The sequence below is a fragment of the Zingiber officinale genome, chromosome 7A (genome assembly GCF_018446385.1).
Source record: "Zingiber officinale cultivar Zhangliang chromosome 7A, Zo_v1.1, whole genome shotgun sequence".
NCBI classification, from domain to species: Eukaryota; Viridiplantae; Streptophyta; class Magnoliopsida; order Zingiberales; family Zingiberaceae; genus Zingiber; species Zingiber officinale.
The window spans coordinates 22998930-23016306 of record NC_055998.1 but is presented as its reverse complement, the minus strand read 5'-3'; the positions used below and the strand labels follow the sequence as shown (position 1 = coordinate 23016306).

General features: G+C 36.3%; 2 protein-coding genes across 3 annotated transcripts; one reads left to right on the top strand and one right to left on the bottom strand.

Moving 5' to 3' along the window:
• Window positions 1-337: 337 nt before the first annotated feature.
• LOC122001164 (acetylornithine aminotransferase, chloroplastic/mitochondrial-like) lies at window positions 338-3948 on the top strand. Its single transcript, XM_042555767.1, has 4 exons — window positions 338-561; window positions 676-1148; window positions 2412-2846; window positions 3223-3948. The coding sequence occupies exons 2-4, from the start codon at window positions 726-728 to the stop codon at window positions 3766-3768; spliced, it is 1404 nt and encodes a 467-aa protein (XP_042411701.1). The 5' UTR covers window positions 338-561; window positions 676-725; the 3' UTR covers window positions 3769-3948.
• A 1057-nt stretch (window positions 3949-5005) lies between these two features.
• Window positions 5006-16326, bottom strand: LOC122001161 (probable AMP deaminase). 2 transcript variants are annotated; one of them, XM_042555765.1, is made up of 19 exons: window positions 15785-16325; window positions 14670-14851; window positions 12178-12385; window positions 11570-11748; window positions 11414-11465; window positions 11191-11318; window positions 10915-11094; window positions 10724-10791; window positions 10503-10645; window positions 9889-9950; window positions 8511-8624; window positions 7886-8026; window positions 6560-6712; window positions 6378-6431; window positions 6194-6304; window positions 5889-6062; window positions 5723-5803; window positions 5528-5626; window positions 5006-5449 (listed from the first exon to the last, which is right to left on the bottom strand). In XM_042555765.1, the coding sequence occupies exons 1-19, from the start codon at window positions 16200-16202 to the stop codon at window positions 5381-5383; spliced, it is 2616 nt and encodes an 871-aa protein (XP_042411699.1). In that variant the 5' UTR covers window positions 16203-16325; the 3' UTR covers window positions 5006-5380. The 2 variants fall into 2 exon arrangements, with proteins under 2 accessions (XP_042411699.1, XP_042411700.1); XM_042555766.1 differs by lacking the exons at window positions 5006-5449; window positions 5528-5626; window positions 5723-5803 and having other exon boundaries at window positions 5934-6058; window positions 15785-16326.
• Between the last annotated feature and the right edge of the window lie 1051 nt (window positions 16327-17377).

The following is a 17377-nucleotide window of genomic DNA, read 5'->3' as shown; positions in this document are numbered from 1 at the left end:
ATATCAATAATATTATTATTAATAATATTTTCAAAAATTTTAATATTAATATTAACACTATTATTAATATTTTTTAAAAAAATCATATTATTATTTATTAATATTAATAATAATAATATTCGGGGCGGATTCGGAGATGGGGATAGTATTTCCATACCCGCCCCAAACCCGCCCCATCCCCGAAAAATCAGGGATCCCCATCCCTATTTCGGGTTTTCCCCACGGGGCCCCAAACCCGCGGGGAAAATTGCCATCCCTAATGATGGGGATGAATGGTCCGTTACATCGCACAATGTGTCTCAAGGCACAAAATCGAATTCATAACACCGTTACAGTATGAATCGGCTTCTCGCCAACTGCTATTACCAAACGTCTATGGACCGTCAACCCTAATTCTCGGTCGTTGCAGTTTCCGATAAGCAGCAGCAGCAGCAATCGCTTTCTCTAGCTCCGTTTGAAGAACATCGGCATCCAATCTTCCACCTTGTCTCTCTCTCTGTGTTTTTTCCCAGTTGCGTTCGTGAGCATATCTAGATCATCGATCAAACTTTCCTTGTTCAGGTGCTTATTCAAAGAATATTGCCTTTTGATTGTTTTTTTCCTTTAAAAATACTGTTTTTTTAATCTAATGTTTGGCAAAGCTTCGGTTCCCTGTTTATACTACTACAATTTCAGGGCGTCGTAAGATCGAAGAAGAGGTTTTTCTTCTCCTTTCCCTGGGAAGCATGATGCATTCTCTTCAAACTCTGTACATGTCTTACACTTATACTCAAGTCAATCCACTTTTCGCGTTTAAGTCTGATAAAGGAAGGAGATTCACATTCCGAGCTGCAGTTCCAAAAGTCTCCTCATGTCTTATTTCGGACAAACAACAGAAGGTGGAGGCAAACCCTTTGTCGAGGGAGAGTGAGAAAGTGATAGAGATAGAAAGGAATGTATTTGTTGGAACCTATGCTCGAGCTCCTGTTGTGTTTAAGAGTGGAAAGGGATGCAAGCTTTATGATGTGGATGGGAAGGAGTACCTGGACATGACGGCTGGTATTGCGGTGAACTCACTTGGGCATGGTGATCCAGATTGGTTAAATGCTGTGGTTGAGCAGGCTAACACTCTTACCCATGTCAGTAATGTATACTATTCATTGCCTCAGGTAAATTCACAATATCTTCCTAGCTTTATTATCGACCTCGTCCTTTCTTATGAAGTTGTAGCAATATGACAACCATTGGAATTGACATATTAACTTGGGTACTATCAGCAGCCTAAGTCAATGGTAGCTTCTCATCAAAGCTTATAGATATCCTTAATCAACCCACAAGTTTAGTGTGGAACTAAATTAGTGTCACAATATTACCTCAATTTGTCCACATGAGAGAATTAACCAATTAGTTTTGTTACGTGAGTCCAAGTTTTTATAGTAGTTTACTAATCTAAACTCGTAAACTCCTGCAATATGTTACTAAACTAGAGTGTCCAACTTAATGCTTGATCGCCCTTCACATTCCAATAATCATCCTTAGACCTTAATTAATGATATTTTCGACCCTAGAGTGTCTATCACACTAGCAACCCTTTTTGAATGTCTCGTATTTTCTGGAATCAGGTTTATTACATACCAATTGTAACAATTTAATTAGGTGAGAGAATTGATTCATTGATATTTTCAGACAGAATCACAAGTCCAAAATGCTTAAGCTCAAGCTAATAGTAGCTCACTAATCTAAGTCTCTAGACTCTCTTGATGAGCTCACAACTATCCATGTGGAAATTTAGGTGTGACGTTAATTGTTATTTTAGCATGAAACTGATTAAGTAATTCAAAGCAGCAGATTTTACATGAATTATGATATATTCTCACCAATAGATAATAGGTTTCATATATGTTTAAATGAACTTAGCCCCGTGTATTGACTTTAGTGTCGAAAAAATATGCTCAGTCACAGTCCAATTGTTTTCTTTCTGTGACTTTCTTAACTGAACCTAGAAGTTGATGATCCTGATTTGAGCACTCAATAAGGTAACTTGGGCTAGTTGAGGGACATCTATTTGCAAGAAAGACAATGAGACCTTAGACCAGAGTTGGAAAGTTAGAAGGGTTGGAAAGTTAGAAACCCTTCATCTCTCTCCTAAAGACTCAATAAATCCAGCTGCCAGAATGAAAGGTTTGTTTCAGAATATGAAACAAATATTTGTTTTTGAAGTTAATTGTTTAACGGAGTCAACAAAAACTCTCTAAAGCTGCAACCATCTAAAAAAAGTCAATAGCATAGAACTTTCTTATTTACTTTGAGTACTTGGTGATTTCTTTTTATTTCCTTTCTGTATTTTTTGCACTGTTGTTTTGATTTTCTCTTAGGCATTGATACTCATTCTCTTTCACGGTTTCAGTTATTAATATGCATGGACAATACAGGTAACTCTTGGAAAGCGCCTTGTTGAGTGCTCTTTTGCTGATCGTGTTTTCTTTACAAATTCTGGAACAGAAGCAAACGAAGCAGCTATAAAATTCTCTAGGAAGTTTCAGAGACATTCACATCCTGACAAAAAAAATCCTGCCACTGAGTTCATTTCTTTCAGCAACAGTTTCCATGGAAGGACAATGGGTGCTCTTGCCCTGACAAGTAAAGAACACTACAGGATTCCCTTTGAACCTGTCATGCCTGGGGTAACATTCCTAGAATATGGGAATATTAAAGAGGCTCAAAAAGCAATTCAACCTGGCAAAACAGCAGCGGTCTTTGTGGAACCAATTCAGGGTGAAGGTGGAATACACAGTGCCACAAAAGACTTCCTACAGCTCCTACGAACTATGTGTGATGATGCTGGAGCACTGTTGGTATTTGATGAGGTAAAAAGGGTAGAGCATGTGTCTGCATATACGCATCTATGCAATAGGTTGGAAAACTTACTCGTTTGGCTTTTTGTTGAGGTTATCAATTATATGTTTTACTTATCAATTGTGAACTCATTTAATTCTTCTATTAAACTAACCTGAAGGCTCCAAGAAGGTATTCTCATCTTTTGCAACGTCCTGTAGTTGTGAGTGAGTGCTTTCTAAAACTAATCAAACTGATTATCACTTACCCAATTCATCTGTTTTGAAAAATCATCAATCAATCAAAGCAAATTAGTGTGTAGCTGCAATCTTGTATTTTTATCAGTACTTGATCCTTTGTGCCAAAATAATTTTCAAGCTGTTCAGTATCTTTTGGTTATGTGCTCAGGTCCAGTGTGGGTTGGGCCGAACTGGTCATCTCTGGGCCCATGAAGCTTTCGGTGTGACACCTGATATAATGACCCTCGCCAAGCCCCTCGCCGGAGGTCTACCAATTGGAGTTGCCCTCACCACTGAAAAGGTTGCAGCAGCCATAAACACTGGAGACCACGGGAGCACTTTCGCTGGAGGCCCGCTTGTTTGTCACGCTGCCCTTGCAGTGTTGGATAAAATCCAGAACCCTGTGTTTTTGGCCAGTGTAAGCCGGAAAGGACTCTACCTGAAAGAATTGCTGCTGGAGAAGCTGGGAGATAACTCTCACGTGAAAGAAGTACGTGGATTTGGGCTTATTGTCGGAATTGAGCTGGATGCCCAAGCTTCACCTCTTGTTGATGCCTGTCGAGATGCTGGCCTTTTGGTGCTGACGGCGGGTAAGGGGAATGTGGTTCGGCTTGTGCCCCCATTGGTTATATCAGAGCGGGAATTGGAGCACGCTGTTGACGTTCTAACAGCATGCTTGCCCTCTCTAGATGGTAATAGTAGTAGTCCTAGTTAAATCTATATACAGGGACGAGTACCTGGTGTAAGCTCTAGTTGAAAAAGACTTGATCTGCCCTTGCCAATAAAATCTGGGTGTTCTTGCCACCTAGAGGAAAAGGGTTTTGTTGGGTTATGACATTTCATGTTGCTGGTGATTGCGTGACAGGAATGAAGTGGATGGTGTATTGTGCTAGCAGGGAACAAGAAACATTGAATAGCGTCAATAATTTTGACTGGTAAAGGTCATAGAAGAGCGTTCAAGTTTTTTCTTCTTCCCTGTGGCATGCACCATACGCTTGATCCAATTCAAAACTTTTGCGACTGTTATAGGGAAATGAGTTGGCAGGTCTTTAGTAAGCATCGAGCGAGAAACAGATGAATGAGGTGGACGGCCTATTGTGTGAAAAGAAGGGGAAATGAGGTGGAAGGCCTATTCCATGAGTGAGAAACGCTATGGCCAGTCTGCACTGGTAATGACATCAACTGATGTGTGAAGGAACTATCGGAGGTCTGCTGTTCAAGCAGTACGAAACATTGAACCTGAAGAACAAATCTTCACTTGGTAATGCCAAACACGGGTGCAAAAAGTATTTCTTCACTCAATGACGCGCAAAAAGTTGAAACTTTGATGAATGTGCGATACGGCAATCGAGCTTGGTAAGGGTGCATTTCATTTAAATTATGCACAATATTGATTATGGGAACTATGTTATAAAACACAATTTAATATTATTTTATTCAACCTTTGATTATGGGAAATTATGTTATTATTTTATTCAACCTTTGATTATGGGAAATTATGTTATAAAACATAATTTAATATTATTTAATTCAACCTTTGAAATAACCTCACATTTTTTAAATAATCACATTTCATATTATATCCCCATTTATTGGCAATGGTGGACCTATTCCATTATCTGGCATCACTCATTTCTGGTATAATCAAGATTATCAACAATAACCTTATGACAATTGACAACAATAAGAAATATCTTTGAAGTTTAGTAGGTGAATATGAAATTACTCCTTTGAAAAAACAAGTTGATGTGCCAAGTGGAAGGTAATGATAATTGCGTAACACCATGAGAAGAGATCTGAGTTCTAGACAGCCTTATTTCTAAATCAGCTTTACAATTTTCTTAACACGATTGATTAGCACCTGATTAATCAGCCGTTAACCTACTAATGACAAAAGGTCGCTTTTTTGTTTTCCTTGCAAATAAATATAGCTCAATCGATGCATGTCACCATACACAAAGCAACCACAATGTACATTATAAATGCTATCGCATCTACAACAAAATCAAAAGAGTTTTGGTTTACTCATGTTTATCAATATGCATATATGCATCAGCTAATCACATTTTCTTTTCTTTTTTTCCTCAACTTTCCAGCTAATGCAGAATGCAAAAGTTGGGTGGATCTTGGTACAGCCTCAGTATAAGATTCTCTAGCTATATTTTGAATCCATTGAGATCAGCAGAGAAGCGGATATATTGGCCAACTGAAGAATGTAAATAGTAGCCAGAATGTAAAATAGGGCACATGCCTGAAAAACTCTCACAAACAAAACTCTCTAAATTAAGCAAACAGCTTGCTCTACGTCGAAAAAGCCTGAGAGAACCTCATTTCTCCATTTCTTTTGGTATAATAGGCTTTCCTAAATAAACAAGTTGCATCTCTTCTCTCCATATCTGCGATGAAATTGTTTGTCCACATTGTTCAATGAAGTAGTGCAAGAAAGTTTACATATCAGGATGGAGGAAACATACCATGTCACGAAATTCAAGTCGGATATGAGGTACATTAGTTCTATGGATGTCATTGCCATCAGGTCCTCGCTTGTAATAATGTTTCCCAATCCAATGTGACTATAGCAGATTAATCAAAGGATTAACAAATGAAATTACCCAAGAATGAAGCTATTTCTCATTCAGATTGGTGCATTAAACATCAGTAAAGCTTACCTTAAGAGCATGTGAAAAACCAGACTGGTAAACTGAATACCTGGCAATTTCACACAAATCACAGGCGCTTAGTTTCCATACCTGTAATGGAGTAACTAGTGAGGAAGGGTATAAGGGTTTATAGTTTTACTATCAACACAGTGGAGAAAACATATAGGCATATTACCGAAGCTGCGATACTATACTCTTCCACCAAAGGTTCTTTTGTTAGGTGAATTTGCAAAGGATCATCCGTCGAAAGAGAAACATTTAGGCCTCGGCGAAAGAACACTGGGAAAGGGTTCCGATGATAATCAAGAAATAGTGAATTGTTGCTGAGAGGAGACATTGCCAAACCTATCTGGTAGAAAAGAAGCCAAACTCAGCAAAAGTCATATGATACATGATGAAAGAAAATAGATCATAGGAATACTAGTAATTAACGAAAAGCAGGAAGGTGTAGAGCCTCCCCAAGTGGCTGGGCTCAATTACCTGAGCCAGATAATACAAGTACTGAAGGACTGGGGACTTTCTTAGATTGATCCCATGAGCAATATTGTTAGCACAAAGAAATGTTGCAGCAAGGTGGTCAATGTCACCAGTCTGCAGATAACGGACATTAGCTATCACATGATTAATAAAGTCAACCGAATTGACTATTCAGATTAACTGATACCTCCCCTGAATGAGGGCGAAATTTGATTGTTGTCAAGCCCTTGGACTCACGGAGCTGGCAAGAGAGTGACATTAAACAGATCATTAAAATCAAGTTTAAAATAGCAGAATATAGAAATGAACAATTTGCGCAGCCAGAAATGGACAGCATCACGCAGAAGAGTATGAATATAGAGCAAGCACCTTGTTTAGTGTATACAAGTTAGCATAGCAATAGTATGCATAATATGAGAATGCCGGGTTAAAAACATTTGTCCACTGTTCTGGAGTTGGCATATGCTTTGTTGGGCGTCTTTCCGGTTTGCTTTCATCATCCACCAAATCCAACCCCACAACCTGATAAACAAATGCAGAACCTACCATTAGATACATCTAGAACAAAAAATAATGAAAGGAAATGGAATGTTAAAAATATGAAAGGGTTAACAAGTAGTCAACAAGTGTAGATCAGCAATTCTAACCAAACAACAAAATTTCAGATACCATTACTCATGCTGGTTCAAATGCAGGTGGTAAATTAATATACTGACTTATGAAATAACTACTGTATGTGTTGTTCTGGGCTGCAGCAGAACAAACCAGGTCTGCCAAGGTACCACCAATACTTGTGTTCCAAACCCTAGTTCTCACACTTTCAAGATGTCTAGAAGACTAACAACACAATATAGGCGGATTCAACGGGCAGCCATCAGCATCTCATACGAATTCAAAACAGGCGCCAAAATCTATTTTACCAAGGGCTTTCCTCAATTGACTGCTTCATATGTAGGTCCAACAACATTCTAGTTCTTTTGAAATTTTCTTCTCTTCTCATCACCCCGGCAATGACTAAAGGGTATGGGTCCACCACTGTGGTGATTCCACTCTGTTGCAATCTTTGTGCTTCCAGGTAACAGGCACAGGCTATCGAATTTCAGTGTTGGTGAGTTTCTGACTACAGTTATCCCTGCTCTTCTATATACTAAATATCCTAAAAGTCCCCTTTTTCCAAACTTGTGCCACCGAGTCCTAGTGTCAAAAGTGAACCACCATAATGAAAGAGGGAAACTTCGCCCATGAACAATATACTAAATATCCTAAAAGTCCCCTTTTTCCAAACTTGTGCCACCGAGTCCTAGTGTCAAAAGTGAACCACCATAATGAAAGAGGTCTTTCCAAGACCACAAATCTACCTTGAGGTGAGATCCTTATATGCTGCTATAGGGTCACCTCTGTGATTATGTTGAACAACCATTATGTGGTAGACAAGGTAATATGGAATGATGGTTTCCAAGTCACCCGCTCCATGACTGTTCAATTATTATCTGAATTGATTGGTTATAATTTTTCAGCATGTGCTCTCTCAGAGTCCTTAAATTTAAATTTGTCAAGAAACTTGAGTGAACAAGTGTTGTAACCAAAGAGGGAGACAAATAAACACGAAGCAATACTACAAGAGCAATGTCAAACTTAAAATGCTGAGCCAAAGGCAAAGTTAGCAAGATATGCCCACAACAAATAAACAAATACCTGTTTCAAAAAAACATGCAACTGTGGGTGTGAATCTGGGTCTACTGTAACCTCAAAAAGGGGGAGGAAGATATTGTCAAGAAGGTTTTGAAATGAATTGACTATGCCCATTTCCTTGTAGATATTGTACAACCTCGGAATCTGCAAAGGAAAAGTATAGTCATCAGACATCCACTAAGTAAGATCAATCACAATATATGAATTTGAATTTCATAATAATTCAAACATCATAAAAATTAAACACATACACACACAGATAAGTGATCACATCGATATGGATATGTCACAGATAACCGGATTAAATCAATAAACTAGATTACTTATAGGCAAAACTGTAATCTGCTTAAATGTTCTGAACATGGAGGATAGATAATGATGAATTAAGCAGCGCTCAAAACATAGAAAAACTATATAAGAAGAGATTAAAATCACATGCATGAGAATTAGAGTTAAATGTGAGAGGACAAATCGAGTCACATCCAAACTTGTGACAATATTTTTTTCTTAAGCCACATCTCCCACCATGTTACATCCAAAATTATGATCATATTTTTTCAGGTTCACATATGGGTATCATACCAGTTAATCAATGGTTCAAGATAAAATTGCAAACAAAAGAATATACCTGAATCAACCAAACAACGTTCTCACTGTATAGTTCATTATTAACTATCCAACTTGCAAGCTGGTCCCACTCACTTTGCTTCCTTCCATATATAGATATTCTATATTCAGCCATCTGACAAAAGAGTGTGGATATGTTATAAGAAAAGATGTATATCATTTACCAATAAGAAACAATAGCTAAAACAAGCCCTCCAAATAATTATAATCCATACAAACAATCAGCAATCATAATGCCCTCAAAAGTTACAGCGCTATCATAGTTAATGAGGATTTTACAGTAATTAAACTTTAATTTTGATCCACTTGAACCCAATCATCATTTCCTTCAATTTTATATTTAATATGAAAGGGAGCCTTGGCACAACGATAAAGTTGTTGCCATGTGACTTGAAGGTCATGGGTTCGACTCGCGGATATAGTCTCTTGCAAAGAAGTATAAGGTTGCGTACAATAAACCAGTATTGGAGGGAGCTTCATAGGCCGAGCTGCCCTTTTATGATGTTTGCCATAAAATAATCCATTTGTCTGAGTAGATTACTCGATGACTTCCATAACAAGCCACTAACATAGAACTAGAGAAATAAGATGATAAACAGATGAATGAAATATTTAATCGTAGGCAAAAAAACATATTTGGAACAAAAAATCTCATGGAAGTTCTAAAAAATTCTTTGGTTCTGAATCCTATATATATATATATAAGGTAATCAGCTGTCTAGCTACCAAATGGTTAGAGTTTCTAAATGCTACTCACTTCATTTGCTGAATTTCTTTTCTGCACATATTTACATATCCATAATAAATAGTACAAGGTGTAAACTAGTAAAATGGTCTATGAAATAAAATTCTAACCATCCAAATAGTTCTTTATAATTTATTTGTACTATACAATAATTCATTCTAAAATACGTAAATTTCTTCTTGTGCTTCAAAGCTTATTGATTCAGTTCAATATCACACAGTATGCATGCTATGCCTTGAAAAATATAATGCATGCGAACATTGAACGACCATTAGCTTTATGGGAACTTAAAACCTTTGTTTGTGTTAGTTGATTAGGACAGTAAGTAATGATTGTAACAAGGTATAATAAGTCAACAGAAACCTGCAAGAATAATATGAAACCTTGAATTACACAAATATGTGTTATCTAATGGATGTATGACTACACTAATAAGACTGCAAAATAAGGCATCTTACTTTCACCTATATTGATCTTCCTGTATATCCACAAGAGCACCTACGAAGATAACTCCGTCCAACAAGAGATGGCAACTCAAGTGTGCAAAATATTATATTACCATGTGCATTGCATCTAGTAAATGAAACTAGAAAATAAATCAAAATATTATAGAGTAATGAAAAAAGAAAAGCACCTGGTATTTACTTGCAGCCAGATCAGAAAACACTTGCTTTGTTAGCTCAGCCAAGAAACGGCCTATAGAAGAATAAAGAATACAAGCATTCAAATAGTGCAAAGATTGTATTATTCTACTGAGAAGCACCACACGCCACTTCATAAACTATCATATATAGGGTAACAGTTTGCTTACACATACAAAATTTGGGTAGATGGCTTATGCAACAAGAAATTATGCACATGAGGAACAAACATATTTCAAGAAATACAATCAATATTAACAGAAACAGAGCACACAAGCATACACAAAAAACTGCAATATAAAACTATTCTATGAACTGTGAACTCATTTCATACACAGACATAGAAAACACATTGAATTTGCACTTCTGCAGTTTACTGCTCTCCTGCTATTCATTTATGTTTTTGGAAATTTAAAATTTCAATCAAACTCCAGCATTGCATGCCACAGAAATAGAGACCAAGAGGTCGTAATGAGTACCCACAACTAGGTATAATCATTGTCAGCATGAATAAACATGTTGTAGAACAATAAAAACAGAATATACACAATGATAGACCATAATCTCAATTTACTACATTGGAATGTCAAGAGGCTGGAATAAATACCTTGTATGAGATTATCCTGCTTCAGAAAAATTTCCCGTAGCCTACTCTGGCCACAAGGATTGTATTTAAGGTTGAATTTATCAAACCGATGAAAAGTGCTCTTGTCTGCATGGACATCTAAGAGATCAACATTAAGATCATACCTGTCTCAAAAAGAGAAATTTAATAAAATTTCCTACAGAATAAATGCAGGAAACTGAAGCACACAGTGGTTACAGTACCCAGTCAAGTCCAGACTCTCAAAAACCTCTTTCAATGTCATATAGGTTCCATCTCTGAATATCACAACCTATAACAAACCTATAGATGAGGAATTTTATCTAATATAATAAGCATGAAATAATTAGAACTAGTTACCTAGTTCGCTTGTCAAATAATACGTTTAAGAATACAAATTGCTCAGCCTACAAACCTCATCAGGTTCTTTCCTCAGCTTTGATTTAATGAATCTCAATAGATGCTTCTGGTTCATACACGCTGAGTGATGAACATGAGTGTCAACCTTCCTGACATTGTAAAAATCACGATGGGGAGCACTTTTCTGAGCAAGAAATTCTCTATCCGCATTGAGCATCAAATGGAGATTAAATTTCTGGAGAAGAAATTTTATTAAAATAGACAGTAAGAAAGTATGCTTGACATCTGGCAAACAAGTACCTTTTCAGGTAGGTCTCTATGGCTGTGATACCTGTTCAAGAAGGTCTAGGCGCTGATGGCATAATGTTCTGATATTTCCAACTGCAAGAACTCGAAGGATATGGTGCAAATCCGTAAAAAAGGTTGTAGCATCAGCAACAGGGAAAAGTCGTTCTTTTACTGAGTCAAAAATTGAAGTGAATCATCAGCCAAATAGAACTAAAGGCACTGGTTTGCAAGAAGTCTTATGGTTCAGCTTCAGCAAAAATTCTTACAAGCTTTATTAGCATAAACATGAACAACCCCATCCACCATATGGAACACATGCTGAGACAAGAGAATATTATTTTGATCAACATTTGCTGAACAGAGATATAGATATTCAATTGGAAAAGAAAAGAAACAGAATTAGGTTGACAGATGAAACTTACATCCGTCTTCTGTTCAACCACATAGGCAAAGGGGTTAGGGTTAGGTTTTGGTGTACTAGGATCTGTTATAACCTCTTTCTCCCAAGGAGCAACTTCTTCTCTGAATACATAACTCTCTCGCAGTGCAAGACATTTCTGGATAATCATATACACATCTTCTTCATCAGGAGATGGTCTCTCTGCAATCAGAAAAACACAGAACATAAGAGTACGTTAAGGCACTGCCACACAGCAACCTTATCACTTGGTTGAGTTATGTACCCCATTATGGGCAGATAATCTGAATTAACCTAGTTGACAGTACTTGAATCATTGTTTGGTTCAACAACTATGAATTTTTCAAAACAGGTAAAGATTCAAATTAATATAAATTAGTAATGAGGAATTTAACAGTAATTTATATAACAGTAATGGTAAATAATTTTATAAAACACTGTGCTTCTACAATTGTGAAACAGATAGAGAAAGAAATATGAAAGGTTGGCAATATGTCACATCTCCAAGTGTAAGAAAACAGGAACATGGTTGATTAAACAAGAATAGACAGTTGAGAGCTTAAAACAAAAGGAGGCATGCATAATATTTCACAATATACAGAAAATACATACCTGTTGGAGTAATTTTTAGTCTTACAAAAGTTTCTTGTTCAGGCTCTCTTCTAAGAATATCTGCTGCTACAGGGTCAGGTTGTACACCATGCAGATCACCAGACACACTAAGAGATCGAATCATGCTAGAAGCAGTTAACGATTTTGGATCACCAATTCCAACAATATGATCAGGCAAAGTTTGAAATAAGCTTTTGCTGTTATCGCCCTTCACACAATGAATTGATACAATAAGAAATCAACCCATGAGTCTAGCATTACTACAGAGATAAATTTTAAAAAAATGTCAATAGCATACTACTTGGGAGGCAATTGATTCTGCAATCACTATTCATACTTGCAATTAGCAATTGTAGGTCAATGCAAATGCAACAAATGTATAAAGACATAAAACAAGGATAATGGAATGAAATCTCGAGTTGTGCTGCCAGACACAATCAAAATTTTTCATTCCAAAGGATTCCAAAACATAAAACAAGTTTGCATAGTCAAAATTTCAGGATTCCGATTCTTTTTCTTGGTTGCAAGTAGGGATAAGGAGAGGCTACAAAAATAGTAAATAGGGTGTGGAGAAGGCGTACCGGTGGATATCAAGAAATTGGCAAAGAGCAAATGAAGTAGAGGGAAGTCATTGTCTCATTAGCAAGCAGAGAAATCATCCAGGTGAGCACAATAAAGTAAGTAATTGGGTGAGGAAGTTAGCCTCAGTGTCACTTTGCATCCACAAATTGTGTGTTTCCATGTGATTAAGGATACAGGAAGCACCAATTGTGCATTACGTATCTTATAATTAAATAAACTATATATTTTTTAGATAATTTATACTTATGTTAATAAGTTAGTTAATTATAATTCAATAACTTCAAATTAAATACATTAAACATATCTTTAGATAAATTATAAGTAATAAACATAATTATATAAATTATATAACTTGTAAATATAAGTTACAATTATTTAATAAATATATAAATCATACAATTTTTAGTTAAATTAAAAGTATATAAATAATTATAAGTTATAATTATTTAATTTATAACTTAGTTATAGCTTAGTAAATAAGTTATGATAATTTAGTTATAACCTTATAAGTAAATAAGTTCTTAACCAGATATAAAATATAATGTTTTCCAACTTATATTACAACTGTTATTTATTTTCTTATAATTTATTTATTATATGTTATAATTTATAAATATATTAGTAGATAGTAGATAAATTTATAAGCTATCAATAAAATTACAGAGATTTAAATAATCTATTGAATTATTAGTTAATCAATCAACAGAATTGATTTGCTCAAATATATCCTCTAAAATTACAATATGATTTGAGATGTTTAACCTTGACAGGGACAAGTATGTTTTGTTCATTTACATGTGCAAATTTTGATTCTGCCTGAAAATCTGCAATAGCAATCGTAAGCAAACACAACCGCCGCAAAATGCATTTGCAGCAAGGTTGCTAGATTATGTGCAAATGTAAGAACCAAAATGACAAATTTAATTTTCAGACTTATTTCTAAATTCAATGTTTATAGGAAAAAAACAGGAAAGAATGCTAACATGCTAGTTGCATGCAGGAAATACCAATTGTCGTTAGTTTTTAAGTTGCATGTGCAACTTAAACTTTCAAGGCCTAACTACAAATGAACTTGTAGCACACAGGTCATTTGCAGGCAACAAAACGCCTGCAGGTATAGGTAACTCAGCTGCCAACAGCCAGCCAGTCATTGGATGTTCCAAGAAACAATATCAAAAATAACTTTTGTATTATAAAGGCTATAATACCACAATGATATGCGGCAAGCCGAACAAGCAACATGTAATTATAAACGAAGCTGCAGAGTACCAGAATATACAAATTTCAAAGCAAGTCAACACTGTACAAATGGACAAAAAAGTTAAGAAAAGGAATTTATTATCATATTTGAAGTAAAAAGAAAATGAAATTTCTCTATAGTTGTGCTATATATATCTACTAAGCACGAGAAGTGCCCCAAATTAGCAAAGACTGGTCACCAGGAACCATGGAATTGTTGCATAGCAGAATGGAAACCTATGCACTGCAATTAAGTGATCAAATCTATTTCTACTTTTAGGTTTTATGAAGACTGGATGATTTTAAATCAGAGGAACAAAAGAAACTACTTAGGTCAAGTGAGTTTACAGTTGCAGAAGAATTGCAAAAGGAACATGGATAACGTGGCATAATGACAGGAAGTATATGCTTTGCTAATCCGAGAATGCTAGAAGATATGCAAGCAAATAGTTTGGCCACCCTTAATCCAAAGAGGTCTTAAGTCTATAACCAATTCAGTGAAAATTACCAAAGGTGTATGAACAACTCCATTCAATCAACATTTTTTTTATGGAAAACCTCTTCCTCTCGGAATATCAAAGTATCAAACTGTACAATAACATAATGTTGCAGACCTTATAGAGGAAGAATAAAATAAACTAAAAGACAATAAAGGTACAATTTGCACTTACTATAAGGTGTCCATTTGTATGCACATAGGCATCATCAAGTTTAGCATCATTTTCCATATTATCATCTTCCTCTGATCCATCTTGGCTACCAAAAGTACTATGAACAGATGATTTAGGTGAAGTTGGTCTGATGATATGTCCGCTTCTTTTATTTGAGACTGCCTGCATAGATTCCTTATTACCTGGCACATCATAGCAAATTTAGTCAATAAATCCTTTGCTTACACAAACAAAAGTAGGTGATAGGAAAAACATTTCCCTGAAGGAAATTATAGAGAGAGTGTCTACAAATATAATAAGCAATCTGTCTGAATAAACAAATAAGAGAAATATTTGAGGGTGCTACAAAAGGTTTCTGTAAATAAATTGTTTTGTGATTGCTTGAAGCAAACTAAGAGGAATCTGTGAACTGTCGAATCAAAATATCCTATCATACTAACCATGCTGAGAAATTTTTTTGGCAATATAAAGAAGGCTAAACACATTGTTTTTCTCTCTCACCCAAGTACCAAAACAACAAGGTTGCATTCCCATACCTCATTCCTAATTACGTGACCCATATAACATCCAGGGATGCAATCCAGAATTTTAGCTTGCTAATCAAACCTTCAGATGCACCTTGAACAGCATTGGAAATCTAATGGGAAACTAATACAATTGTGAGGATCATGCTAGAACCTCCAAGTGGGTATTATATACAGGTCTGGATAGAATGGTTTGAGGGTTCATGTATAAAGCACCGAACACCATTTAATAAAAGTATAATCAATCAAGGTGTAAAATGCCCATCACAAAACTTCAAGCGGCAGGAACATTTCAAAACGAATACAGATAATCTATGTTCCAAAAGTCAATTATAGGTTTCTTTTAGTAAAACGCACTGCTCGATAAGGGCACAATCCAAAACTGGTCAGTTGAATAAATTTTGTATCGTTACAAAACCATGAACTATTACAGTCTTATTTACATAGTTTTAACTACAATTTCTTAATCTACGGACAAATAACTATGCCAAAAAGGTATCATCGATCACGTGAACAACAGTTCGCCGAAAGCATCGAAGAATAAACCCCATCACTCCGGAGAGAAATTAGAGAATGGCGATCCATAAGTACCTTCCGGAACGGTTTGAAGACGAGGCAACCCCGCAGGAATCGGATATCCCTTTTGGTCCTCTTCCACCAAGAACGGTCCATTCGTCAACGGCTGCTGCTCCTCCAACGCCTCATCTTCCTCCTCCCCGTCCGTATCCGCCGCCGCAGTCACGTCTGGCAACGACGCCGACCCTCCGACACGCCGGTAGTACCCGGGGCTCTTGCATCGGGGCCCGTACTGATCCCGCCTCCTCCGCCTGGGCTCGTCCTCCTCGCCTTCGACGGCGGCACCGCGGCGACGGTCGCGCTCCCTCTCGACGGCGCGGGCAAAGTCGAGGACCTGGCTTAGGGTTTTTCTGTGCATGTAGTAGGCGGAGACGGCAACGACGGAGGCGCCGACGAGCGCCGCCACGGCGAGGTGGAGAGCGTAGGCGTCCATCCCGCGCGTCTCCGATGGGCTCGACTCGCCTCGGATTAGGTCTCCCTTCCAAACCCTCGAAGAGAAGAAGTGGGGACTGATGATGGTGGGGGGAGTGTCGGCACGGTGGCTTTGGGAGAAGAGAAGGGGATACAAGAAGAGAGGATGTATATATAGAAAGAGACCGGAGAAAAGACAGAACATTCGGGTGAACAAATGGGTCACTCGGGGGACATGGATAAGAAGTGGGATATAAAAAAAAAAATGCTCACTTCATTCCTAAATTATTAATTCAAAATTATTTTTTAAATTCTCGTGCTTACTTTATTAAATATTATCACTAAAAATTAAATCTATTATTTTGTTGAGTCAAAAAGATGATTATTGTCACCGAGGAGGTCCCATGCTTAAGTTTCAATTAAGATTAACTGTCAATTGTCTTAATTGGTTGGTAGTATGTAATGATCTGGGTACGATTTTAAACATATATATATATATTTTTTAGATTTTTCTTTTTTCTATTTTAAGACTTAAAAGGAAAATACAAAATGTTTTTAATTAATTTCAATTCTAATTCCTTTAATTATTTTTAAAAATATTTATCATTGTATTATGCACGTGGGAATAGATATTTACAATTAATTAATTTAAATAGGGGGTGGATCTGATACGCTATGTTTTTGGAAGGGATCAAATCAAACCAAGTGGCTCGTAGCTATAGAATATGCGTCGAATAAGAATCGGATGCCAAGGCAACTGTTGGCAAAATGCCACAAGATTCGTGATGCCATGCCATCACATGCTGGAATATTACTGGGATAAAGGGCTTCGTTAGCATCATTCCAAATATTCGCGATGCCACAAGTTTTTTTGTTTGGTAAAGGTCAGAATGTTTTTTTTTCTTTCTTTCTTACTGAATTGCCAACAAAAAAAAAAACATCTTATTTTATTTTATTTTTTAATATAAGGACCTCTTAAATGACAGAATTATTCTTAAGTTCTATCTATCTTCAATCTGAAATTTAAATCGATTGGACACATGTTAAAACAATTACAGTTTAATAATTACTATAATATATTTTTAAAAAAAGAATAAAAATATCTAAAGTTTCGAAAAGAATTTAAAGATATTTTTTTAATTGAAAACCTAGATTAAAATTTTTTATTTACGTTATCATAATTGCTACAATATGAAT